Consider the following 27,500-nt stretch of genomic DNA (forward strand, 5'->3'; position numbering starts at 1 on the left):
TGCCTTTTTGGATGCAGCTTCCCTAGTGGCTCGGCTCTCTGTTTCGGCAGTGGTCTTTCAGGGTGTCTTTTGGCTCTAATGCTGGTCTACGGACCAGACTTCTAAAGGCCTTGACTGATCTACCCTTTCAATGAGATTGCCTGTTTAATGAGGTCATTCAGGGTAGCACCAAATGTCTCACAAGGGGGGAAGAATACCATTCTTCAGGAGGCTACTAAGCGTAAGGAACCTTGTCTTGGACGTGGGCCCCCCTCCTTGGCTTATAGGAAGTTTTTTTTCCGTCCCTCGGGGTCGACTGACAAGGGCCTCGAAGCCTTTCAGGGCCTGGTCTGGCAAGCTGAGAGCCTGCTTCTCCAGACCCACGGATAAGTCTCCTTCAGCATGAAGGTGCCCCACCCTCACTGTATCTGGGGTGGAGGGGATTGTCTTTTCTGGTTTTCGGATCGGTGGACTTCCCTGTTACAAGACAAGTGGGTCCACAAAGTCATTCGGTCTGGCTACAAGTTTTAGTTTCACTCTTGTCCCCTGACGAGGTTCTTTTCTTTCAACTTGCGCCTGTCCCCGGACCCCTTACAGGGTCTGTTTGGGATGGCACAAGACCTGTTACTTCAAGGGGTGATTGTCCCGGTTCCAACTTCGGAATGTTTTCAGGGTTTTAACTCAAACCAGTTTAAAGTTCCCAGGAAGGAAGGCAAGGTGCGTCCAATCCTGGACCTCAAGGCGATGAACTGCTTTGTGCGGGTACAGAAGTTCAGAATGGAGTCCATGCGCACGATGATGGCATCCCTGCTTCAGGGGGATTTTCTTGCCTCTATCGACATCAAAGATGCTTACCATCACACTCCGATATGTGCTGGTCACCAGCGATTCCTCCGGGTTTGCCGTAGCGCATTATCAGTTTTTGGAGTTACCCTTTGGTCTCGCCTCTGCTCCTTGGGTCTTCACAAAAGTGTTAGCACCAGTGCTAGCTTTGTTACGCCAATGGGAGATCACGGTACTGGACTACTTGCACGATCTCCTTCTGCAAGCAGAGTCTCCTACTGCTCTGGTGGAAAACCTGCAGATGACCATACGAACTCTAAAGGAAGTTTGGCTGGTTTCTGAATTTTCAAAAGTCTGCTCGGATTCCGACCACAAAGCTGGACTATCTGGGTCAGACTCTGGGCTCAGCCTTAGCCAGAGTGCTCTTTTCTCTGGACAAACTCAAGAAATTGCAGGCTGCAATTTGTCCCCTGCTGTCCAGCAGAGGGTCATGTCTCCGAACTTGCTTGCGGGTGCTGGGCCTGATGGTGTCCACCTTCGAGGCGGTTTGCACAATTCCATATGACGGCCCTGCAAAGGGAGATTCGGGACAATCTGACCTGGCTGAGTCAGGGAACGAAGGAGTCCCTGATATGGACGCTTTGTACTCCGGCTCTTCGTCTGGGCAAATCCTTCCTCTCCTTGTATTGGACAGTGGTCACCATGGATGCCAGCCTGTCCGGTAGGGGAGGCATCCTCTGCAAACATTCTGCTCAGGGGATCTGGACACTGGAAGAGTCCAGACTACCGATCAATGTCTTGGAACTCCGAGTGATCAGACTGTGTCTGGAGCATTGGACGGATCGTTTTCAGGGATGCCTAGTGCGCGTTCAATTGGACAATGCCACAGCCATGGCTTATGTCAATCACCAGGGGGGCACAAGAAGTGTCCCGGCAGCTCTGGAGGTAGCCGACATTCTAAGGTTGGCAGAACGGTTCGTTCCAGCCCTCTCCTCCGTACACATTCCAGGGGTGGAAAACTGGCAGGCGGATTACCTCAGTCGGCAGGCGTTGGACCAAATAGAGTGAACCCTTCATCCTGAGGTGTTTCATCAGTTGTAAGTCCGGTGGGGAATCCATGAGTTGGATCTGTTGGTGTCTCTGCTCAACAGAAAGGTGAAGAGTTTCGTGGCTTTGTCACGGGATCCTCTGGCAGACGCCACAAATCCGCTGGTGACCCCGTGGGGTCAGTATCGTTTGACTTGTGCCTTCCCTCTCATGCTTCTGCCAAGACTTCTAGGCAGGATCAAAGGCAGAAGGGATTCCGCTCATCTTAATGGCTCCGGACTGGCCTCGCCGGGCTTGGTGCGTCGATCTGGTGTGGCTGGTCGCTGATGTTCCTTGGAAGCTTCCTCTCAGAGAGGATCTGCTGTCCCAAGGACCAATCTTCCATCTTGCTTTACAGTCACTGGCTTTGATGGCTTGGCTGTTGAACGACAGGTGCTGGTGGCTAGGGATTTATCGGAGGGATTTCTAAGCTTTTATAAGCTAGGAAATCTACTTCTAGTAAGATCTACCATCGTTCTTGGAATATGTACATTGCGGGGTGTGAGTCTCTTGAGGTTCATCCTCACTCCTTCTCGGTGGTTGGGATCTTAACCTTCCTTCAACGGGGGGAATTGAATAGAAATTGGCCAAGTACCATCAACGGCCAGGTGTCGGCTTTGGCAATCTTCCAAGGACCCTTGGCCACACACTCCCTGGTGCGTAATTTTCTTTATTGAGTCAGTCACTTGACCCCTCCAGTTCGGTCCCTGTTGCTGTCTTAGGACCTCAATTTGGTGCTTTCAGTCCTCCAGAAGCCACCCTTTGAGAATCTTCAGGAGATTCCCTTGCTTACGCTGTCTCAGAAGGTGGCTTTTTTATGGCTATTACCTCTGCCTGCAGGGTTCCGGAACTGGTGGCATTATCTTGTTCACCTTACCTGGTGATTCACAGAGATATGGTGGTCCTTCACCCCTGTCCATCGTTCCTCCCAAGGGTTGACCCTGATTTTCATTTGCATGAAGACATTGTGTTGCCTTCCCTGTGTCCCAGGCCTAAACATCTGAGGGAAATTGCCTTGCATGCCTTGGATGTGATCCGGGCAATTAGGGTGTACCATGCAGCTACAGAGTCTTTAAGGAAGTCAGACTCCAATATTTGTGCTCACGGATGGGCCTTGGAAAGGGTTGCTCTGCGACCATTTCCAGATTAATCAGACAGACAGTGATTCAGGCCTATTCCGTCAAAGGTCAGGTTTCTTCTTCCCCCCGTTAAGGTGCACTCTACTCGGGCGCTTAGTGCCTCCTGGGCCTTCCATCATCAGGCGTCAGTGACGCAGGTTTGTAAGGTGGCTACCTGGTCGTCGGTGCACACTTTCACCAAAGTTTATAAAGTGGATGTGTTGGCATCTGCGGATGTTTCTTTTGGCCGCAAGGTTTTGCAGGCTACATAGTTGCATAGTTACATAGTAGGTGAGGTTGAATAAAGACCATAGTCCATCCAGTTCAACCTGTGTAGGTGTGTGTGTGGCTGTAATCATCTCACATAGCCCTGAATGTTCTGATCCTTGAGACGTACGTCTAAGAGTCTTTTGAAAGCCACCATACTACCCGCAGCAACCACCTCTTGTGGTAGAGAATTCCACAATTCCACAATCTTGTAGCCCTAACAGAAAAGAACCCCCCACGTTGCCTGAGGTTAAAATGCTCTAATCGCATTGTATGCTCTTGAGTCCTTATGCAATCCCTTCGACTGAACAGCTTTTTTTTTCTAAGCTGAGATCCCCATTGAGATATTTAAAAAAAAAATATTTTTAAAAATTAAATTAAAAAAAAAAATGTTTTAAATATCTCAATGGGGATCTCAAGAACAAAGGGGTAGACAAGCTCATACCAATTACCTATAGATATATAAGCACCACGTCCCCATCTGAATGTCAAAGAAGAAATGCTAATTGGGGCGTATATTGGGACTTTGTAAATAGGGGTGCTTGATGTGGATATAGTATGAGAAAAAAGAATGAATGTATAAAAGAATCAAAAATTTTTATTAACAAAAGTATATATAAAATTGTATACTGATATGAACAGGATACAAACAACAATATCGTGTAATATTGTAATTAAAAACATAGGCAGTACATAGATATTTGGACATATATAGTATAATTCACAAGTGATTTACAGTTCCTACATAGGGATAGTTGGCAAATACCAAAAAACTCATCCAAAAGGAGGTAACTATGCAGGATAGCCGTGAGACCCAGAATATCAACCCAACATGTTTCTCGGCCTTATAGCCGCTTCCTCAGGGGTACTTTTTCTATAGGGTATCACTTGGTAAATATGTCACACTAAGAATAGAGAAAAAAATGACAAAGAAGTAAATGTCTATATAAGAAAAATATTGCATAACACATAACAGATCATATGCGATTTTACACAGATCCATACAAAGTTGTACCGTGTATTACATTTTGATAGTATTGAATCTAACTATATTAGAGTATCTATGTTATCGCACCTGTCTGGTAGACCACAAGGCAACAGTGGTAGAGGACCTGGACCACAAGGCGAGGGGAATTCCCCCGGGGGCGGGCACGGGAGCTCGAACCACAAAACCCAAAAGGCAATACTGCACTGAATACGTGTCACTATCTGAAAGTTTGAAAGACAAATAAACCATACATAGGTCTAGGTTAGATATATTGCATGAGAAGGTATGGTCACCCTCTAGTGGTGATCCACCTACAATGCATCTAAAAAGACTGGACCTATTTGTACATGTATAAAAAGGCTAAGCAAGATTGGGAGAAAAAGGACCCCTCAATGTTGCACCTAAAATAAATATAAAGTATACAAATATCTTCTTACCCAATGGGTTCCAGATAGGACAAATGGACAGGGAGCGGGTGTACTAGATGTAATCGATCTAAGATCGTATAGCCATTCAAAATCCACAATAGGATCCTTTGCTAGGATCGTATAGCCTTCAAAATCCACAATAGGATCCTTTGCACAAAACCTAGGAGGTATAGATAGCCAATTAAGGACAAGATCTCATTCCAAAGAGTAATTCCCTGGTTACCGATAGAGCAAAGTAAAATAAAAGGTATTACCTATGGTGGTACAAAAGATGGCGTCCCGTCCCTGCAAACTGCATGGGAGGAACACCAAGGAACGTTATTTGTAGTGGTTCATGAGCTCCACCCAGGATGACGTAGAGGAAACTACGTCCCCACGTACATCCGGGCTGACGCCGGGAATGCGCATCGCTACTGCGCACGCGCATCCGCCGGACATTCACCTGCCAGGAGACGATCACGTCATGCGTCGCATAGAAGCGACGTCATATGACGCGACCGGAAGTGACGGCGTGTATCCGGCGTGTAGCCCTCCCCTCCCGAAGGGGAGGTGGAAGGAGCACCTAGCGTCACGTGTCCGCCGTGGGGGAGGCACCCAAAGTGGTCCTCCTAAAGACAGGAAAGGGTCCGTACACTGCTGCATAGAAGGGACCCCAAGTGACATGGCGCGGGACATAGACCTAAAAAGAAAACAAGAGAACAAAATATAAGTAAATAAACATAACTCAATATACATAACACCTGCATTTTACTAAACAAAAATCAACAGGTTATAATCAATAAAGATATGTATAAGAGAAACTATATCAAGTAGACCCAAGAGGTGTGTAAACAATTGGATCAAACATGAGGGGCAATCTCATGAAAAAGAACCCGGATATTGACTTGGTTTGCAATAACCAAGGAATCCAATTACCAGGGTGTAATGCAATATAAACATATTCCAAGTATATATAGAGAGCATGGGTCTTAAAGATGAAGGACAGGGGTAGAGGAAAGAGCACTAATTGAAAACAGAGAACGTGGAAGGAAAAAAGGAAAGACTACAAGGGACAAAAGCACAAAGGAAAGAGAGGAAAAAAAAAAAAAAAAAATTTTTTCAACCAACACTATGGAATCATAAAAAAGATTTGTAGGAATGGGCCTCATTTAGTCCGGGGGGAGTGGTAGCACTGAGCCTTTCTATCCACAAAGCCTCCCTTTGCAAAATCCGTTGGTCCCAATTCCCGCCTCTAGGGTCTGGGGGGATAATCTCCAGAACCCTAAAGGAGAAACATGTGTTATTAAATCTGTGATGTAACCCAATATGGCGGGTTACCGGCGTGAGAATTTTTCCACCGCCAGAATAGTACACATGTTCACCTATTCTCTGTCCCAGTTGTCTAAAAGTTTTGCCAACGTAAAATGCTGAACATTGGCATTGCATTAAATAGATCACTCCAGTAGTAGAGCAATCCGCATGACTCCTAAGTCTGTGGTTGTTACCGTTTGGCAAATAAGTGATAGGACCCTCCTCAATCCAAGGACAACGTGCACAGTTACCACATTGGTATGTACCATGCACAGTACTGGATTTAGGAGGGTTCTGCGTATAGTGGCTCTTCGTAAGCAAATCCCGAATAGAAGTTGCTCTTTTGAACACCACTTCCGGAAATTGTTTTACATATTTGGACAATGTGGCTTCCTCACTTAGGAGGTGCCAATGTCTCTGGATAAGGGCTCTCAATTGTAGGTGATTCTGAGTACTGGGTAATAAACCTTACAGTTTGATTAACATTAGTTTTATTTCTCCTTTGCAAAATGTCCTCTCTGTTCAGATCCTTGGCCCTGTTAAAGGCCTTTCTCAAGATAGACCGAGAATATCCTTGTGCCAGTAATCGGGTTTGCAAACCTTTGGCTTCCCGAAAGAAGTCTTTGTCTAACGAGCAATTTCTACGTATGCGCAGATATTGCGCATACGGAATGCTGTTTTTTAGGGCTATTGGATGAGCACTCGATGCATGTAACAGCATGTTACCGGCAGTTGGTTTCCGGTAAAGACATGTGGTCACATGGCCGTTGGTGTCTTTCCTAATCTCCACATCCAAGAACACTATGCATTCAGGGTGGAAATTATAGGTAAATTTAAGATTAAATGGGTTCGTATTGAACGAGGATAGCATTTCCTCTAGTTCAAACTTGGGACCTGTCCATCTGAGAAATAAATCATCAATATAACGAAACCAATGTGTGACATATTGGAGTTTACAGGTCAGGGAGTCGTCAGAGAAAACGTATTGCTCCCACCTCCTCAATGGGGATCTCAGCTTAAGAGGACCTGATCCTTTTCGAGGATGTATTGTTTTTTTTCAGGTGGGCTCCAGTTGTTTTGGTTGAGCTCCTGTTGCCTGCTTGGCTACTGTTTAGCCTTGAATTTTTCTGCTGTTCCTACCCCTCATGTTTAACACTGCTTTGGGACGTCCCAATGGTTATGAAGATCAGGAGCTGTGACCGTCAATGAACAAAAGAGAAAATTTGATTTTTGACTTACCATAAAATCCATTTCTCTGATGTTCATTGGCGGACACAGCACCCACCCCTCTATGGAGTTGTAATTCTTCTTGTAACAAAACTGAGTATCTATAGCAGGGAGAGGGAGTATACCCCCTGGGATTGCCCATAACCGTAGCCAGACTTTTTTTTTTTTTTTTTTCTTTTTTTTTTTTTTTTCTGCCTAGTTTCCTACTGCTGTAGGGGGCAGTATAACTCAATGGTTATGAAGATCCGTCAATGAACATTGGAGAAATGGATTTTACGGTAAGTCAAAAATCCCCGATTTTTTTTTTTTTTTTTTGCCATCTGTGCTTGATTTGGGGAGATTTCATTTTAGTAATTTACGTGCTTAATAAGTGGCTCTATCACATTTTGTATTGACTGCCAAGCAAATCAAACACCTGCCTTCTCTCACATATGTATTAGGAAAGATTAGGTCGGTTTGCTTGGCATTCATGCAACCACTGAGAAAAATAGTTGTAATTGGTTTTTATAAAGTCAGTGTGAACAATATCCTTGGCTATGTGCGACTGTCCTACAATTATGGGAGATTTGTTTAGTGCTTGATTCAGATCATTCATCGTTAATTGTTATTTTCAGGAGATTTTGGCCAGCGTAATGATAAAAAACTTGGACACCGGAGAGGAAATCCCTCTAAGTTTGGCAGAGGAAAAACTTCCAACAGGCATTAATCCACTTACATTGCATATCATGAGAAGAACCAAGGAGTATGTCAGGTAAGAGCTACTACAGTGTTAGACATTCCAAAAGGTAGTTAAATCTCAGGAGTATACTTTGTTCTTAGACTTTGGGATAAATTATTCTTGCTTCTGTTCATTTTGAAAAATGAATCTGTTACCAGCCAAACCAGGTAGCAGTTCACCTATTATTATAATAAAGTTTTTCTACCAAGCTAGTCAGCATCCAGATTTTTAAAATGCATCATTTGTGTTCTTCCTGTAATGTTTCTTTATCCAGATGGGCATTGTAAAAGGCTTTTCTGATTGTTTTTCAGAGGCATTTGACAAGACTGTAAGGAGGGGCAATGTTTCTCCTCCTCACTCCCATTTTAATCCTGTAAATTCTGAGCCGCAATCCCATTTATTTGCACACAGTTGCAGTGCGTGCCCATGGACCTGCATAGGTTCCATTCAATGGTGGGAACACCCACTAAATGCAACATGCTGTGTTTTTTTTTTTTTTTTTTAAATCATGTTGCTGCATATCAGCGCTAGATGGGTGATCAGGGGGCAGTAAAACAGTGACTCAACCACCTGGTTTCACCTCCCCCCCCCCCCCCCCCCTGGCTGCATGTGTGAACAAAGTCTTAGTCTATTAAAACTTCACTGCCAGGACACAATAGCACAGTGAAGGGATCGCTGCACTAACTTTGCATAGTTAGGACAGTGCGTTTCTCAGTCTTTTCTCGATCAGCCCACTGGGTTAAATGCATAATAAAACTTACCATGTTTACCAGGTATTAAAGCAGAACTAAAAGGAGGATACTTGCTGGTGGTGACATCTCCTCCTGTGTGCCGGGTTTTGTCTATTCTGATTGGCTGGCATGGGATGACGTCACTCCTGTTCAGGAGTTGGTCATCCCACCACACAGGATTGGCCCGGCCATTGTGAGCTGCCTACCTGCTCAGTGTTAAGTTCCTATATAAGCTGACCATAGATTAATTCAAATTCATGCAGTTTAACAGGGAGCGGACCAACTTCCATCCTTTATATGGTCTTTGTGCTAGAGAGACGTCAATGTAACAATCCGCTTCTCTCAAGCTGGAATGTGGAAAATTTCAACCCAATCAGTGCATGTGGCCAATTGTGACTGTAGACCTCATTAGTGTATTCTGTCAGAATACAATAGCGTAGTGGGGAGGATTCCCTCATCCACCTTGAATGTGTGGATGGGGCAATAGATTAATTGGATTGTCAAAAAAGAAATGCTCAATCTATGCCCAGCTTTACTGATCCTGTTATCTCATTGCCATTCTCTTTGACTTGGCCTGTATGGTTAAATACAGTGGAAACTTTGCAGTCTGACATGAAACACCCACCATGTACCTAGTAGCAGTGTAATGTAGACTGCTGATGATTGTCACGCGAAGAAGCACTCTTTTGACAAACTAGCTTAATTTTAACCCAAATTAACTTGTCTTTAAAGTGCAGACACATGCCCTGCTAAATCACTTGACGGGTAAATGTTATTGATTAGGACCTTAACCATTTAAAAAAAAAAAAAAAATTATGATGTGAATGTACATTGTATATGTAAAGCGCTGCGTAAATTGACAGCGCTATATGAGTACCTGAAATAATTATAAAGCATTATATTACATAGATTTTTTTTTTCCTGGGAGACAGCTTCTAAAATAGAATGATTAAGGATGTATCCCAGGATTTGTATTACCTTGTCATTTTTTTAGTTTCCTGTCCACTTGTTGACATACCTTCCATCAGGAAGATTGTGCCATTAATTGGAACATGGCTTGGCTACAAAACCACAAAAACAAGCATTAGTAGACTGTAATTGCATTTTTAATACTAAAAGCAAGTGGTCAGCCATGGCTCAATATTGGCTACTTTTTATTTCTCTCTAGCAGGAGCCGTGGACTTCATACAGCACTATTGTTTAGGCATTATATAGATATTATAATTCTGTGAAGGATATACTCCATGTTTTTACTAGAACACTTATAATGTAAATCTACTATAACAATAATGATATAAAAAATGCCTGAAATGCCTGAAATAGGTGAGATGCATAAAACTCAAAAATAATATTGAAACATCAAATCTAGAATTCCAAATAAGATCAATAATACAAATAAAAACCGAACCATATATATTAAGTAAATATTAAAAAATGTTAGAATTAAATGACAATAATGATGGTGATACAAATGGAAATTAATGAATCGTACATAAATAAACTGATGAATTACAAGACTGTATTAAAGTCAAAGCCTTCATTCGCCATTGGGAGGCAGAATATTGAGTGCATAAATTCAATACGTTTTTGCTTTTTTAACCTCTTGTGGCTCACTATTGACGTCCCGAGTGTCCCTAATGACTTCTAGGCCAAAAACTGAGACCCTCCGGATTGGACTAATGATATTCAGAAGAATGTCTAGGAATTGAATGGTCGTCTACTTTAATATATTATGCTTATGTTCGCCCAACCTCATCCCAAGTTGACACGAACTCACAAATTGCGCACTACAATTTAATAAATCAGGGTAAACCTTTTTCCATCTGGACTTGCTTTGTTTGTTGGTGTGCCACATAAAGCTGAATGCACCATAGTTGGCAACCCCACATTTATAACTGCCTGCTTGATCAAAGAGGCATCTACTTGCTTTTCCCTTTTTTTTGGGTCTAACCTTCCTAAGTGCAAGGGTACTTCTTAAGTCTTTGAATGTTATGAAGATTATTCTTGGTCTTCCTGTTAGGATGTTCTTAAGGATTGGTTCTACTTGGAAAATACTCCAGCATTTATTAAAAAACCTGATAATTAAAGGGGCACGCTTGTTTTGCTGTGTACTAAATATCTCCTCCTGTTTGTCTATATTACTCTTATTTTTCTCCTTATTTCAAATGTCTCTGCTGTTGAAATGCCTTCCTGATGTTAAATTTGTGTACCCCTTCTCTATAATGTTCTCTTTAAAATGTTGCTTTGACTCAAATAGTTCTCTTCTCCACATATGGGTGTCTCAATTTCTGTAACTGGCCTTCTGGCACATTATGGATCCACCCTTGGCAAATTGGAATCATTACCCGTCGGTTTCAAGTGTGCCTTAGTATTTTTTAGACTTAGACCTGAACCTGAATCAGATGGGCAAACCTTTTCTAAAATTTGTCTGTCTGCAAGGTATGTAAATTCAATATAAAAATGTTTTATTAGTAGAACTGATGAAGTCTTTTAATCTTTCATCAGCGTCTTCCCAGATACATTAGTATACCTGGCAAATAGGACCATATTCTGAATCAAGAATATTACTTTTCCCAGTAACCTTATAATAGGTTACCATAATTCAGGCAAATCTGGCTCCCATATCTGTACCTTTTTTATTTTGAATAGACTAATCATCCAGAAAAAAAAAATTTTGAGCAAGGACAAATGCTATGCCCACCAAAATAATCCTAGAGTTCAAGGATCCAGACTCTATCATGATTGGACCGCTTCCATTCCATTCCATAGTGATGAATAAAAGTAGTAGGAAAGGAAGGGAAGAGGAGAAACTGTTAGACACCCAACTATACCTGACCTTACATTTTTATAATGATGACTTTTCCTTTTTTGTTTGGATCATTTTGATATGCCTATTGATCTTTTATTCTTGAGCATTATTTACATTTTATTTTAAGTCCACATAACGTGGCTAGTGAACTCTTTACTTCACCCCTTGCCTACTATTCTTCTGAACAGTATTGTAAAAAAGTGATTTAATATAGTGTAGAATGCATCAGAAGCCATAAGAATACTCTTATTTTAACAAGATTAAGGAGACCCCCAAAGTGGTGGGCAAGAGCATAATTGGAAATGATGGTGGGGAAAATCTCACCACTGGAGTCCCCACCAGATATAAGTTAGCAGTTGACTCGGTCTACAAGGCTGATTGTACCTGTAAATCTAAATATATTCACCCTTACTGGCTAGTGGAAAGTGCTCAGGTCGAAGTTCACTGTAACAAAAGTGCCAATCCCCGCTCTGCCCATCCTACTTTGCTTGCCCTTTTACCAGCAGGTGCTGGAGTTCACCTGTCTAGTAGTGTATGGGTCAATAAATTGTCTATCATAGACACACGTTGCCAGTATTGGGGCACACGGTAGCCAATGCACCCAAGGATCAGTATCCCATCAGAAATGGTTGATGATATTGAATAGAGCTTTACTGCATTTGAGTTTCTCTAGATTATCCTCTCGCTCAACAGCCAAATCTCTCTGGCTCATGTTCTGTTCTCAAAATGTGATTGTCCATGATGTTCTTTGTCTTTTTGTTTTTATAGGCTTTATATTACATAATTACGTTTGTACTAATGTCATCACTGGAGTTTGTAATTAACTTATCTGTGGAGTGGCTTCCTTTATGTGTTACTACAAATCTAATCCAATGTTCTACAGATGAATATGTGAAGAGTCTATTTATTAAGAATTATGTGTGTTGTTTTTATATTAAGCTTTTGCTGTTTTAAAAACCCAAAACCGTGAACAAAACATTCTTCTTAGTTCCTTTTTCCCTGCCCTCCCAATTCCCCTTCATTTCTGTGCCTTTTCTCTACTGTTCTTTCATTTTTCTATTGCTGTAAGTGGAAGTTCATGTTTATTAAGCCCTAATAATAAATTTAGGAGTAAAGCAGTCAAATCTAGCGTTTCTCTAAAGCCAACACGTTTTTTAAAGGTGTGATTTTTTTTTTTTTCTTTTTTTTGTTTGCTTTTTGCTTTTGTTTTTCATGACAAAGGGTTAGAACCACTATCCTATTTGAATGTCTCTAGCCTTGTTCTATATATTTATTGTCCTTGTCCAGATGATCACTGTTTTCTGGAATTAAAATGAGAGTAAATCCAACAATTTTCATTGTCTCCAGGAATAAAAGCGACATCTACCAGCAGGGATTCATGCTGTGCTCCACTGTCCAGAAGGGACTGGCTGAATTTTGATTTATTATGTATGGATTTCTGTAAAACCAGCCTGTTAGAAAATTTCCACACGATCACCACTTCTGTCTATAGCCGGCAGTGCTGATCAATGTATTCTGACATTGGGTAAGTCTCCCCAGTGTCAGAACACAATAGCATAGCAGGAGTGATTTCCCCATCCGCCTCAAGTGTGTGAATGGGGCAATTGGGTCTTTTTTTTTTTTTTTTTTTTCCTTTTGCTTCCTATTAAGTCTAAGAGAAAGGAAAAAGCTTCCCAATGTGATGCAGATGTCAAAAAAGCCAGGAGTTGTAGTGGTGACATATACATTAACTTGTCCGCTCTGGTATATACACATGATGTAAATGTAGTACTGTAAGTAGTCAAAAGGCTTGTTTAAAGTGGTTGTAAACCTTCACATAAACCCAGTGAAATGAATAGCCTCAGATGATACAGATATTAAACAAATCCTCCCTCCTACATAATTTTTACTTGTATATCTGCTGTGTTCCCCTTTCTACACTCTTTGCAAAGTGCAGATCCTGTCAGTAATGTTTCTACCTCTTTCAGCAGTGGGTGGGGAGTCTGGTCTTACACTATGTGTAAGCTGATTTGGAGGAAAGGCACACCCCCTCCACATAGGCAGAGGAAGGAAGGAACATGCAGAGCTGCAGTCTGAATAGACTAGCTCTATGCTAATCTCCCTCTAAGCACCCTACCCAACGCAAATTTTTAGCTATTGTTCCATAATGTGTCGGAAAACTTGTCAGAAGTGACTCTGTTGATAACTGAGGAGCAGAGCATCAGAGAGAAACTGCGCTCAGAGCTTTGGAGAGAGAAGTAAACACTACAGATGTGCTTAGATCAGATTTACAACCACTTTAATTACAGATCTATTGATTCGTTATGTATTTGCAGAACAGATCTTGGATAAAAAAATGAATGGAATTTTAAAAGTGGGAAACTTGTTGAGGGACGCTTCACACCTGAAATCGCACAGGAAGCTTTGTGCAGTGCAATTTCGGCCCCTTCGTTTTGAATGGACTGAAATCGCAAAACACACCAAAAGTAGTGCAGCACAACTATTGGAAACTTACTTCATTGCATGGTACATCTGTACCATGCGATTCAGTGTGGGCAAATGTGGTGTGTTTCCCCAACTGCATTTGGGTTGTCATTAACTTAATATTGACACCCCCTGCAGATCCAACTGCAGGTCATTTTGAATGTGGTACAGTAAGTGTGCACAGAACATGGGTTTCCTGCACTGCGTTCTCGTGTGAACTTGTCCTAAATCACTTATCACAACATAAACTAGGTTGTGAACAGGTCACTGACTCAGCAGGCAGTGAGGAAAGGACACATTTTGAAGCCCTGGATCCTGCAACTTCAAAAAGTCAGTAATGACTGCCCTCATATTTTCATCCTCCAAGGAAACCTAGCATGCAAGAAATATTGAAGCTGCTATTGCCAGTCTCTTTTTTCCGGAGCATGCTATTTGCCTGGCTTATTTACTGATTAATGTGGTTTTATTATTTTAAATGACTGATTTATAATCTATGCGGAGATTGGGTGTTCTCACTTCATTGGCTGTATGCTTGTTCTGGGTCAGTGACTAAAAATAAGAACAAAGGCATAAAAGCAATTGATAATTTCAGAAGTAGGTCTGCAGTGAAAGTCTACATATTTTAAGATGGCCATATAAAATTTCTACGAGGGGAGGGGGGGGGGGGGCAGAGTTTTTCAGACATTATAATGGATTAGGTATGTGGAGGTTTTTTAGATAATAAAAATGGTGCTGAGAAGAGCTTCCTAATGTAGAGCTTTGAGGAATGACTCTAGCTGTCACAGAAATGCAGAATAAACTTTAATGCCCCATACACACGTGCAGATTATCTGCAGACTTTTGTCTGCAGACTTACCTTTTCTATGTAGTGCAAGGGCCTGCCGGATTGCATACAAATTGAAAGTGTTTAGGTTTGACCTCATATTATATGGTTTTGGTAAGTCTGCAGACAAAAGTCTGCAGATAATCTGCACGTGTGTATGGGGCATAACTTTCCAGAGTGGCTGCTCCCACTACACCTCACTGCTGGAAAAAAAAGGTACATAAACCGCAAACACAAATAGGCTCAGGTTTTGAAAAAGTAAATCCAACTTTGCCTTCACCAATATGGTGTTTGTAATCCTAGCTTAACGCATATACACAAAAAGTACCCTTTACAGGCACAGGAAAAAGAAGCTATATGGACGACAAAATAATGGCATACTTCAATAAAAGAGTAATAAACTTTATTCAATCAATAAAATGCAATTATTTAGATGCCTGGCTGCAGCATGGGTCATAAACTTTAGGTAAGATGGCAGAACTCTACACACAAAAACAGAAAACTGGACACTGGACAAACCTATACAGTGACACATCCAGGCGTCAGGTGCTCTTTGCACTCTTTGAATTCCGATGGCACAGCCGTCTCAAATCGAGCTGTGGAGTGAGCGGCAGGGATATTTGGACCCGCATGTTGTGACCAGCATGGATGACACTTGTATTTCTTGAGGAGGGTCTATGGTGACTTACACTGGATCTGAGGTGCAGTGGACAACATCGGACTGGATGGTGCAGCAACTAGCAGTACAGCACTTTTAAGAAAAGAGTGAAGAGTTGGTAATGTACCATCAGCACTAGTTAGACTGTTTCTATACAAACCTCTATATGCCGCACATACTGTGAAGTTGCGATATAAGGGGATCCCCTACAGTTTGCACATTGTTGCTATACTTCGGTCCACATATCCATGCCACTGCCCCAGTCTACCCTCAGGGGAAAGGAGTGAGATGGCCAATACTGGGGAACGATTATAAGTCATATCAGTCATCTCTACAAAACCTAGGAAGATTTGAAATTGGTTCACCCCTAGAGGTGATCCCTGTCTTGTTACCACGCATACAATATAGATTGGTTTTATTTCCAGCAGTATCCAGTGGAGGTCCAATCTTCCACACACCTGATGGACTTGGTTAATTAATTTTTCTACACAGGAATGATTTCACATTAGACTTTGGCCAGCACGCAGCCATCCTAACATTAGGTAGCCAATACACAATTTGTGGATTATCCCCCCTCCCCCCCCTGCCCTCACTTTCCCCCTTGCTCTCCTTTTCCCCCCCTGCTTTCCCTGTGTACCTTCCACAGCTTGAGCTCCCAGGGGCTTGCTGTCAGGAATTCCTAGATACACACAGATTTGGTTAACGGATTGAGACCTGGCGTCCGGACGTGTCGCTATATATTTTTGTCCAGTGTATCGTTTTCTGTTTTTGTGTGTAAAGTTCTGTCATCTCACCTAAATGTCGATTTATGGCCCAGGTTGCAGCCGGGCATCTAAATAATTGCATTTTATTGATTGAATAAAGTTTTTATTACTATTTTATTGGAGTATCCCTCTTCCATTTTTTTGTCGTCCATATAGCTTCTTCTTCCTGTGCCTGTACAGGGTACTTTTTCTGAAAAAATATAAAACCTGTATTTTTTTGCCACCCTCCAAAATCAGGGGGGCTTTCTCCTTAAAGTGATATTAAAGGTCTAGGGTTTTTTTTTTTTTTTTTTGAAAAAATAAACATATTATTCTTACCTGCTCTGTGCAAGGTTTTTGCACAAAGCAGCCTTGATCCTTCTCTCCCAAGGGTCCCCCGCTGGCACTCTGGGCTCCTCCCCCTTGCTAAGTGCCCCCATAGCAAGCCACTTGCTATGGGGGCAATCCTGTGTGTTTGCTCCCAAGCCCCGCTCTGTGTGTCTATAAGACACACAGAACAGGACTCTGCCCCACCCCCTCCTCTCTGGCTATGATTAACAGCAGCAGGAGTGATTGTATCACGTACCTGGTAGCAGAGCCTGATATGATGAGGAAGGCCTCTTACACCTCTGACTCAGGGCCCCTGATAGTGTAGACAGGAGGTGCTGATCCTGAGCACTGACTGAGTTTAAATAGTCTGTTAAACACCAGAATCTGTCACAGGTGCACACAAGCGAAGGCTCATGTGTGCTCACGAGTTTGTTCATATGTATTAGCCAGTGCTCAATTCTTGCAAGCACGAAAGGGAATAGGTTTTAGGCTGTGCACAGAAGTTCATCCAGATGAGTGATCTTGTTTGCTGGCACGTGCATCCAAACACAATGGCTCCCGCTACTTTGTCTCAGCCAATGAGCATAAAGACACCTGAGAGAGCAGCTGCTCTTGTGCACATCGCTGGATCAGGCTCAGGTAAGTATTGGGGGGACTGCAAGAGGAGCTGCATAATGAAGGTTTCTTTACCTTTTAGGCATAGACTACATGAAGGTTTAAAAAAAAAAAAAAAAAAAAAAAAAAACTTCAGGCTTTATAACCACTTTAACACCTATTCCTGGGGAAAAGTTAAGTCTCCCTCTGCACTGCTAAGATTAACTGCTTGTTTAGGTCTTTTCCTGGTTCCCCAGACATAAACAAGCATGTAACCCTCGTTGCAGTGTGGGGGTAGCCTCGCTGCAAGGGAGTATTTTTTACTTTCCCTGTAGTTCAGCTTTAATGCTTAGTTTACACTTTCAGTTCAGAGGCGGCAGAATTTATTTTTTTCTCATATTTGTTTGATCCTCGCATTCTCGCTCTCTCCCAGACACTGTAGCTTACAGATGGAGGGTTTCAGCAGGTGTGCTGTTAATCCAGAAAGCCGTGGCCAGTAGTAGGTGTGGCCAGACACTGATTGGCAGGCTGCAGACTTGTAAATCAGCAGTGACCATGCTTATAGTACTACAGCTGCGTTAGATGGCCTCCACTGGCAGAATCAGTACCTTGAAAAAGTATTCATATCCCTTGAAATTTTCCACATCTGGTCTTGTTCCCCACATGGCTTCTCACAAACTGCAAGCAAGACTTCTTATGGCTTTCTTTTAACAATGGCTTTCTTCTTGCCACTCTTCCATAAAGGCCAGATTTGTGGAGTGCACAGCTAATAGTTGTCCTGTGGACAGATTCTCCCTCCTGAGCTGTAGATCTCTGCAGCTCCTCCAGAGTTACCATGGGCCTCTTGGCTGCTTCTCTGATTAATGCTCTCCTTGCCCAGCCTGTCAGTTTAGGTGGACGATCATGTCTTGATAGGTTTGCAATAATGCCATACGCTTTCCATTTTCGGGTGATGGATTGAACAGTGCCCGGTGAGATGTTCAAAGCTTGGGATATTTTTTTTAGAACCTAACCTTACTTTAAACTTCTCCACAACTTTTATCCCTGACCTGTCTGGTGTGTTCCTTGATCTTTATGATGCGGTTTGTTCACGAAGGTTCTCTGACAAACCTATTAGGGCTTCACAGAATAGCTGTATTTATACGGAGATTAAATTACGCACAGGTGGACTCTGTTTACTAATTAGGTGACTTCTGAAGACAATTGATTCCACTACATTTTAGTTGGGGTATCAAAGTAAAGCTGGATACACATTATACAACTTTTGTTGTTTAGATTTCCTTTAGATCTAAGCCCTGTACACACACACCGATTGTTGGCCATAAATTTTCGGCCAACGTCCGATCGGCCGATTGTCGGCTTGTTAGTATGATGCTTCCGACTGCGACTTTTCGGCCGAACAAAATCTGGTGTGCATGCTATAAAATTTTTGTTGGCCGTCACCAGAACGGCCGATTTGTTCGTCAGTCAGTACAGATTTCGGCCAACAAAAGTCAGATGAGCAAGACTGGGCATGCTCAGAGAAGAAAAAACACACGGAAAGTAAACCAGAACATGACATCACTTCTGCAGTTGGTTGTTGTTGGCCGACAAAATTTGTGTGCAGTCTAGAGCACATTTCAACCAACACAACAACACTGGACAAAAGACGGCCGATCGGTCGGCCAACAATCGGTGCGTGTGTACGAGGCTTTACCTTCAATTATGTAGTGCATGGGCCTGCCTGATTGCGTACAAATTGAGTGTTTGGGTCTGACCTCATATTATATGGTTTTGGTAAATCTAAAGGAAAAAATCTTAAGAAAATTGTATAGTGTGTATCTAGCTTAAAGGGGGCTGGATACAAATGCACGCCACACTTTTCCGATATTTATTTGTAAATAAATTTGAAAACCATTTATTTTCCTTCCACTTCACAATTATGTGCCACTTTGTGTTGGTCTATCACATAAAATCCCATTAAAATACATTTACAATTTGGTTGTAACATGACAACATGCGGAACATTTCATGGGGTATACATACTTTTTCAAGGCACTGTAATTGTGGGACTTTGAGGAGGACTAAAAAAAAAAAGTGCAGATGCACTTCTAATTTCTATATATTAAATTTTTTATATGGGAGGCCAAGCTGCAACTTGTATGGGGGGAAAAAAAAGCCAATGTAAAGTCCCAACAGAGCTGCGATGTGCTGAAGTTGCTTTTATGGGGGACTGTAGGGAGTCATGTACTGACAATTCTGTGGTTGTTAGGTTAGACTGGGAACTAGTTTACCTATTCAGGCAGATATCTGATAATAGAATAAAAATATTATGATACTTTTGAACATATTTAAAAAACAATATTTATACAGATATACACCAATCAGCCATAACATTATTACCACCCACCATAACGCATCGAAGCCTGGACTCCACTAAACCTCTGAAAATATGTTGTGGTATGTGGCACCAAGCCATCAGTGGCAGATCTTTTTAAGTCCTAAGAGATGTGATCTCCGTGGATCGGACTTGTTTGTTCAGCACATCCCACAGATGCTTATTTGGTTTAAGATCAGGAGATTTTGGAGGCCAAGTCAAGACCTCAAGCGTGCTGTGTTCCTCAAACTATTCTTGAATTCATCGGATTAGCCCACCTTCCTCCATTGCTTCTGTGGTCCAGTTCTGATGCTCACATGGCAGTTGTAGGTGCTTTTGGCTGTAGACGCAGTTCAGCATGGGCCCCCCCGACTGGTCTGCAACTATGCAGCCCCATATGCAGCAAACTGTGATGCACTGTGCTTTCCAAAAGCTTTCTCTTGGAACCAGCATTAACATTTTTAGCAATTTGAGAACCAGTAACTCCCCTAATGGATTGGAATGCATGGACCAGTGTTCACTCCCCATGTCCATCAACGACCCTTGGCTGCCCATGACCCTGTTGCTGGTTTGCAAGTTTTCCTTCCTTGGGCTACTTGTCATAGGTCCTGACCACTGCAGACCAGGAACATCCCACAAGAGATGCAGTTTTGGAGATGCTCTGACCCAGTCATCTAGCCATTAAAATATTGGGCCTCAAATCCTTACACTCGCCCTTTTTTTTCTGCTTTTAACACATTAACTTTAGGGAAAACATGTTCACTTGCTGCCTAACATATCCCACCCACTTTCAGATGCCATTGTAATGAGATAATCAATGACTTTACCTGTCAGTGGGCATAATGTTATGGCTGATCAATGTATTTAAAGCGGAGTTCCGGCCACAAAATCGACAACCGATTTTGTGGCCATCCGCTTGCTTTTCCCCACCTGAAACAGAATTGGATAGTTAGGATATTTTTTTTACTTACCTTGTAATTGTAGAAAGAAATACTCACCTGTCTTCCACTTCCTCCCACGGCGGCCGCGGGCACCTCCGGTTTGCAATGATTCCTGGGAGCTGAACGTCATCGCTCCCAGGATTTAATGCGACGGCACCGGCCCCGCTCGTCACTTCCGGTGCAGATATACATTATATTGTTGGTTGTGTCTGAAGTTCTTTGCAAACTCTTCCTTTTGTTACAGTTTATTACTAAAATGTGTAAAGTTCTCATTTAAGCTTTGAGATAAAAATTGAAGAATACTGTCCCAGTATAGAGAAAAAATATGCATATAGCCAGGGTAGTGGCAAAGTTTTTGTAATTTTGTCTTTTTTTTTTTTTTTTTTTTTTTAACTGTCAGCAGTGACATTTTCATGTTTTCCTTTTGTGTAATATGGCCTGGTGTGAACTGTTACATCACTCAGTATTGTGATGGTTTTTCATTTTTTTTTTTCATCTGCTCTAGTAATGATGCTGCACAATCCGATGATGAAGAGAAGATGCAACCTCATCAAACCGATACAGATGGCGGAAAATTGAAGCAGAAAACGTAATTTTTTTTATTTTTTATTGTTCTGATTTACAATCTTGTTGTATTCTTTGAGAGGGAGAGAGCAAAGGTTTGCATTCATATGACAGGAATAAAATAAACTTAAGGGTCCTTTCACACGGCCGCTCCGTGTGAAAGGTCCGCTGCGGGACTTATTTTTTTCTCCACGGAGCGGATGACATTTCTGTCATCCGCTCCGTGTGCCCGCATATCATCCCATCCGTTTGCGGATGATATGCGGACATAATGTAAGTATATGGCACTGCGGATGTCAGCGGATGACACCGCTGACATCCGATTTTCCTTCCTTTCCGTTTTTTACACAGAAGAAAAAATAGGGTTCTGTTCCATTCGAAAAAACGGAACAGAACTGAAAGGAGGAAAATCGGATGTCAGCGGATGGTATTCCGCTGACATCCGCAGTGCCATTCACTTAATTATGTCCGCAAATCATCCGCAAACGGATGGGATGATTTGCGGACACACAGAGCGGCCGTGTGAAAGGACCCTTATACAGAATGACACCATTATTGTTGTATTACTGAACTTTACATGTTGATGTTCTTCACAGGTGGACTTCAGTAATTAGTCTCCCCTTTTAAGACGGGGGGGACTCTGTCAGGAGTACACTTGCTCAGCAGGAGATCTGCCCACCAATCCCCGCTAAGCAAGCAGATGGCTTGTCCCTGACCACTTTGCTTATTAAGAGCGGACACAGACACAGCCCGCTCTCCTCTATGGGTGGTTGGATGTAATTCACCCGCTGCTCCATAGAGGAGAATGGAGGGTCCAATTTGGTCCACCCGAAAAATTGACAGGTGGATCCGATTGGTTGGCTTGTGTGAAAGGGGCCTAGAACCGACTGCTGTATGTTACTGCTCTGGTATATACATTTAGTTATTTTCAGAGACTTCCCAGGTACCTTCCTAAGGCTGGCCATGCCTGCCCAGTCACTATTCCACCTAAGAAGAAACCTTGGCTTCGGAGTCCTGTGAGTGCAGCAGAGACGGTAAATCATTATCCAAAAACTGCTGGCATCGGGAGTCTATCTGATGTCTATGGACACCTCATCACTGGATTCTTATAGAAGCTTTTAGCTCTCAAAAACAGACAAGGACCACAAATCCTAATGTAATCATTAAACATTTCATAATCTGCCTTAACTATAGTTTCTATAGATCTTAGCATTTTGCTCTGTCTCAGCCTCTCCATTGTCTTATTGGATTATCCTGGATGTCTAGAGATGGCTGTAGATGAATAAAGCAAGGTACACTCATGAATTTGAGCATCATTTTCCAGTATTGTGCTATTTCTGTACTGCAAAAGGGATCTAACAAGCGCCTCAGTCCATCAGGAGCTTATTGCAAAATCTCTCAGGGGTCTCTCCTTCCCTTTTCTGTTAGGAAGAGTCCGATCCTGACCCTTCGTGACTCATGTAAGGATAGGTATGCTTATTATTATTTTTTTTTTTTAATGATATCTTGTTCTCTATGGCCATCCTAAATGAGGATATCATTTTTCATGAAGCCCCCTTTGCCAGATTTCTTTGTAGATGGCCTCCTTTTTGTTTACTTTTTTTGCTGTTGTAACAACTACTTGTTAAATTCACTTTGGTCTCCTTTTATGTCTGAAGCCAAAAAGGTGGGTTATAACATTTTGTCAGGTTTTTCTGCCATCCGTGTCCCCACTGCGGAGATTAGTTCTTCATTCGTATAGTGACCTTTGTGACTAGAACAGACAGTAATGGGGAAATATTATGTTTTATTGCTGTCCCCAAAACAAAAGAATCTTCCACTGGAGAATACTGTTTTTGGTAATAGATTCTTCATTACTTCCTATATCGTTTCCAGGACAAAAAGTGATTAGAAAACCTTAAATAATAAAAATAAAAAAAACAAAAACTGATGGCAGTCCTAATTAATCCAAAACGTTTTTTTTTTTTTGTGTTAATGAGATTAGTTTAACGAAACGCTAGGGTATGATAAAGTAGTAATATTTAAATAGTGTACTTTTTGTCTGAGTGCATTAATGGTGTTCTTAAATTTGTCTCTCTTTTTCAAGGACACAACTGAAGAAATTTTTAGGAAAAAAGGTAAAAAGAGCAAAACATCTGGCAGAAGAATATGGTGAAAGGGCGGTGAATAAAGTGAAAAGCGTTAGAGATGAGGGTCAGTAATCTACATGCTATTTTTTTATACTCAATATGCTTTTGCTTCTTAAGGGTCTGTTCACATATATGAAAATCAGATGCGTTTTGAACCACATCTGATTCGCATGATATGTGAACCAAACCAGCTTTTTATGGAGCTGGTTCACATCTATGCGGTACAGAGGCACTGCAAATTGGCTGTGATTTTAAAGTCCTCTGCGTTTTCTGAGTGGTGTGTTTCAAATGCGGGATAGGAACGCATCTAAATTGGACATCTCATCCATTTTGAACACCAATTTAATTGGAAAAAAAAAAGGTGTAGGGGTCAGGTATGGATTTTGAGGGGAACCCCTAAAATCCATTTCAGACCCTTACCAGAGCATGCAGGCCAGGAAAGGGGGGTCACCTTCTTGTGAACCATGCTAGGCCACATACCCTCAACATGGCACCTTGCCCCCACAAGGGCCTCTTCCCCACAACCCTGGCCGGTGGTTGTGGGGGTCTGCAGGCAGGGGACTTGCAATCTGGAAACCCCCTTTCAAAAGAGGGCCCCCAGGTCCCGCCCTTCCCTCCCTATGTGACTGAGTATGGGGTACACTGTACCCTTACTCATTCACCCAAAAAAGTGTCAAAAAGAAATAAAAACAGATAGGTTATGACAGATCCTTTATTAAAAATCACAAAAACAATGTCCCTCATGTAGATCCATCGTCAATCGCGATGAAATAGCTCCGCACCCAACGCTGGCCCCGCTGCCTGCCTGCTCCGCAAGCTGACTGTTCTTAACTAGCTTATAGTCACATGGTGACCTCACGGTGTGACCCCCACCCCTTGTGATGTCATCGACCCAGCATGCCCCGGTAGATGTTACAAGAGGGCGGGGCCACCGGGGGCATAGGTGGTCCTGCCTATTAGCTAGTTAGAACTGCTCCACGGTGGAGCCAGCGACAAGTGCTATACAATTTTTCTTTTTTTTTGTTCAGGTGGCAGCAGCATTCACCGAGATGGACAATGGATCTACACCAGGGGACAGTGTTTTGTTTTTAATAAAAAAAAAATTTGCCATAAACTGTCTTTTTATGTCTTTTTGACACTTCTTTTTTTTTTTTTTGTGTTGAGTAGTAGGGGGTACAATTTACCCCATACTCATTCACATAGGGGGTGGGATCTGGGGACCCCCTTGTTAAAGGGGGCTTCCAGATTTCAATAAGCGCCCTGCACGCAGACCCCCTCAACCACCGGGCAGGCCCTTGTCCCCATCAACATGGGGACAAGGTGCTTTGGGGCAGGGGAGGGGCAGAGCTCCAAAGCACCACCCCCATGTTGAGGGCATGTGGCATGGGGTTCGCCTCAAAATCCATAGCGGAGCCAATGATCTGGTATGAATGGCAAAAAAAAAATTGCGGAAAAACGGCGTGGGGGTTCCTCCCTAATCTATAGCAAGCCCTTTCGGGTCTTGTACGGATTGTAATGGGAACTCCATTTGGGGTTTTTTTTTTTTTTTTTTTTTTTCACAATTTCTTTTTATTGCCAACAATTTTTTTTTATTTTTTTTTACATTCAGCTGAAACCCCCCAAATCATCCATTGTTATGGATGCAGGGGCCGGCTTCCTGGCCCACTCTTTAACCAGCTGTAGTTAAAGGTGTCGGTAGCCTCCAGCTCCAAAATTTTTCATCGGAACCCTTTCCAAATTGCAGCTGAACCTTTTTATGCTCATTTCTATGCGTATCATGCTTACTACTGAGCCATCCAGGTTAATATTGTTTTTAAAAAAGGTGTAGAAAATGTACTGTAAATGTTTATGGGATTTATTTGAAATATCATACATGAGAACTGGAAAGTTTTTTTTTTTTTTTTTTTTTGCTTTCTATTTATTTTTTTCAAACCAACTTCAGCCCAAAGCCTAACCCTCCCCTGCTTACAAATCACTTAGCGAAGGAACAGCAGCTCACTAATGCGGCCATCTCTGTGCTTCCTCCTCTAAGGAAGCTTAATTCATTAAAGGATCTAAGAGAAATAAATGAATTTTTTAAGTGATTCTATAAACTGGAAATGGAAAGCATATCTTGTATTCATCTGCTCTTTTTTTGTTTGCTAATCAGCAATAACTCAAAGCTTAGCCATCCCAGATTTGTTTGCTGATTGCTCAGTATGGTAGTGAAAGAAAAGACGCTCACTGTGGTCACCTCTGTGCCCCCTCCTCTAAACAAGAAGCTTCATTTGTTAGATGCATAGCACCACTGCATGTTGTACCGTTAAATTATGAAAGTTGACACATTTCTTAGTAGATTATATTCAGTGTTGGGGTAGTTACTCAAAAAATGTAACTAGTTACTTCTGTAAATTGTAACGAGATTACTTTACTAGTTACTGCATTTGAAAAATAACTTCACCACTTATTACTTTACTCTCCTCTTTCTTAATTGACCGTGTAGAAGAAGATACATGACACTCTTTCTGCATCTAGTTTATTGTATAAACACAGGCTTTGGGAAACATGAGAACAAAACCTGAAAAAACAGAATAAAACATAAAGTGCAACAAAAAAGTCATAAACTTCATCCCTCTCTATTCTTCGAAATAACGATTGTATCGCACGGCTTGGGTAACGAAGGAAAGCGCGTTCCTATAGCCTAGTAAAGTAGTGTAGTTACCTCCTATAGCCTAGTAAAGTAATGTAGTTACCAATATTAGTATTGTAACTAGTTACATTACTTCGTTACCAAAAAAAGTAATGTTACTGTAATTAGTTACTTTGTAACTAGTTACCCCCAACACTGATTATATTTAGAGATGTAAACAGTTGCCCCATTAAAGCAATAAAATGAATAGTTTTACCATCTTGCAGGCCATGTAACACATATGTACTGTGGCAAAGCGGGTGGATTTAGGGCCTACATGCCACACATATTTGTCCATAGGCGGCAAATCTTTCAATGCTGAGAGTGCACTCTGAACAGTGACGGAGCTGTCAAAAACTGCTCCCCGCCTCTGCTAATAATCAGTGGCTCGAAGGACCGGTTTCTGAGCATGTGGCCACTGTGTCAGCCTATTGGTCCCATGGTCATCCGATCCTTTCCGACCCCCAGCATAAAGACCGTGTCAAAGGGACACTGGGTGGGAAACGGGTTAATGAAATGTGTTTTTGTCTTGTAACTTGCTTGAAAATGTACAAGTTTGTGTACTATATTCTCTTCCTGTCATCTTAGTTTTTCACACAGACCCAGATGACCAGTCATCCAGTGATGATGAAGGAATGCCCTACACCCGACCTGTGAAATTCAAAGCTGCTCATGGTTTCAAGGGTCCCTACGACTTTGAGCAAATCAGAGTGGTGCAGGACCTGAGTGGAGAGCACATGGTAATGCTAGTGTCCGTTAGCTAGAGCTTTTATTAATTTTTATTAACACAGTTCTGCCCACAATCTTCTTTTTTTGTTTTTTTTTTTATATTTCTTTATTTTTTTTCCCAGGGAGCTGTCTGGACCATGAAATTCTCTCACTGTGGGCGGCTGCTTGCCTCAGCCGGACAGGACAATATTGTCAGAATTTGGGTTCTCAAAAATGCTTTTGATTATTTCAAGAACATGAGGATTAAGTACAACACAGAAGGCAAGAGATTGCTAAATTACTTGGTTTTCAGTGAGATAAGAAAATACCTTTTTTGTTTTAGGAATGCGTTACTGTAATACTTTTATCTCACCTTACTATAAGTCGGTCTCCAAACTGCGGCCCGGGGGCCGGATGTCGCCCTTTTCTTGCTTTTATCTGGCCTTTGGGGCACTTTTCCTCCCACTGATTCAAAACATTATTTCTCTTTTGTTCATTGACGGACACAACGCTCCATAAATCATAACTACTGGGTTATATTGCCTCCAGGAGTAGGACTAGGCAGAAAAAAAACAAAAAACACCTGGCTACGCCCATGGGCCTTCCTCTGCTTCATATATAACCTCCTCTCTGCTCTAGGTAATCAGTTTTAATCTGTCTAGTCAGGAGTAAGGGCCTAGGCTCCCGACTGGGATCTCTGGTCCTAGCAGTTTTTTTCCTTCCTTCTATCTGTTTTGTTTTTTCTCTTGGGAGATCTACAATCAACTGCTGGGCTGGGCGACGTGCTGGATAATCTAGATCCAGTGGTCCCCCCCAGCCAGCAAGCGCATACAGACCGCAGCTACCCGCTGGGTCAGCCACTACATAGCCTCATAGACAGAGGCTGGCCCACGAGTTAAACATGGGGTCGCATACGACCAGGCTTTGGTCTGAGTCGCAGCAGTCCCTTGGCCCGACGGCTCCCCTACTTTGGTGGTGAGGATTCTGTCTGGAGCGTTACCTGCACCATGGAAGGGTAAGTACAGTCCCCCCTTTCCCCTTTTGCCGTTTTTTTTTTTGGGGTGGACGTGGGTAACCTCCAGGTTCCCTACTCCCCATC

The 27,500-nt window shown here is 42.3% G+C and overlaps 1 protein-coding gene across 1 annotated transcript in view; it reads left to right on the forward strand.

Annotated features, from left to right (window-relative positions):
- The window catches only part of WDR44 (WD repeat domain 44), a 176,293-nt gene that overhangs the window by 105,821 nt on the left and 42,972 nt on the right, over positions 1 to 27,500 (forward strand). Inside the window, exons 7-11 of the mRNA XM_082263435.1 lie at positions 7,781 to 7,917; positions 20,838 to 20,921; positions 22,983 to 23,089; positions 26,282 to 26,433; positions 26,545 to 26,683. Of these exons, the coding sequence (XP_082119561.1) occupies positions 7,781 to 7,917; positions 20,838 to 20,921; positions 22,983 to 23,089; positions 26,282 to 26,433; positions 26,545 to 26,683 (619 nt within the window). The remainder of the gene's footprint in view (positions 1 to 7,780; positions 7,918 to 20,837; positions 20,922 to 22,982; positions 23,090 to 26,281; positions 26,434 to 26,544; positions 26,684 to 27,500) is intronic.

Source organism: Pelophylax lessonae (assembly GCF_965119305.1).
Source record: "Pelophylax lessonae genome assembly, chromosome: 7".
Lineage (NCBI taxonomy): Eukaryota > Metazoa > Chordata > Amphibia > Anura > Ranidae > Pelophylax > Pelophylax lessonae.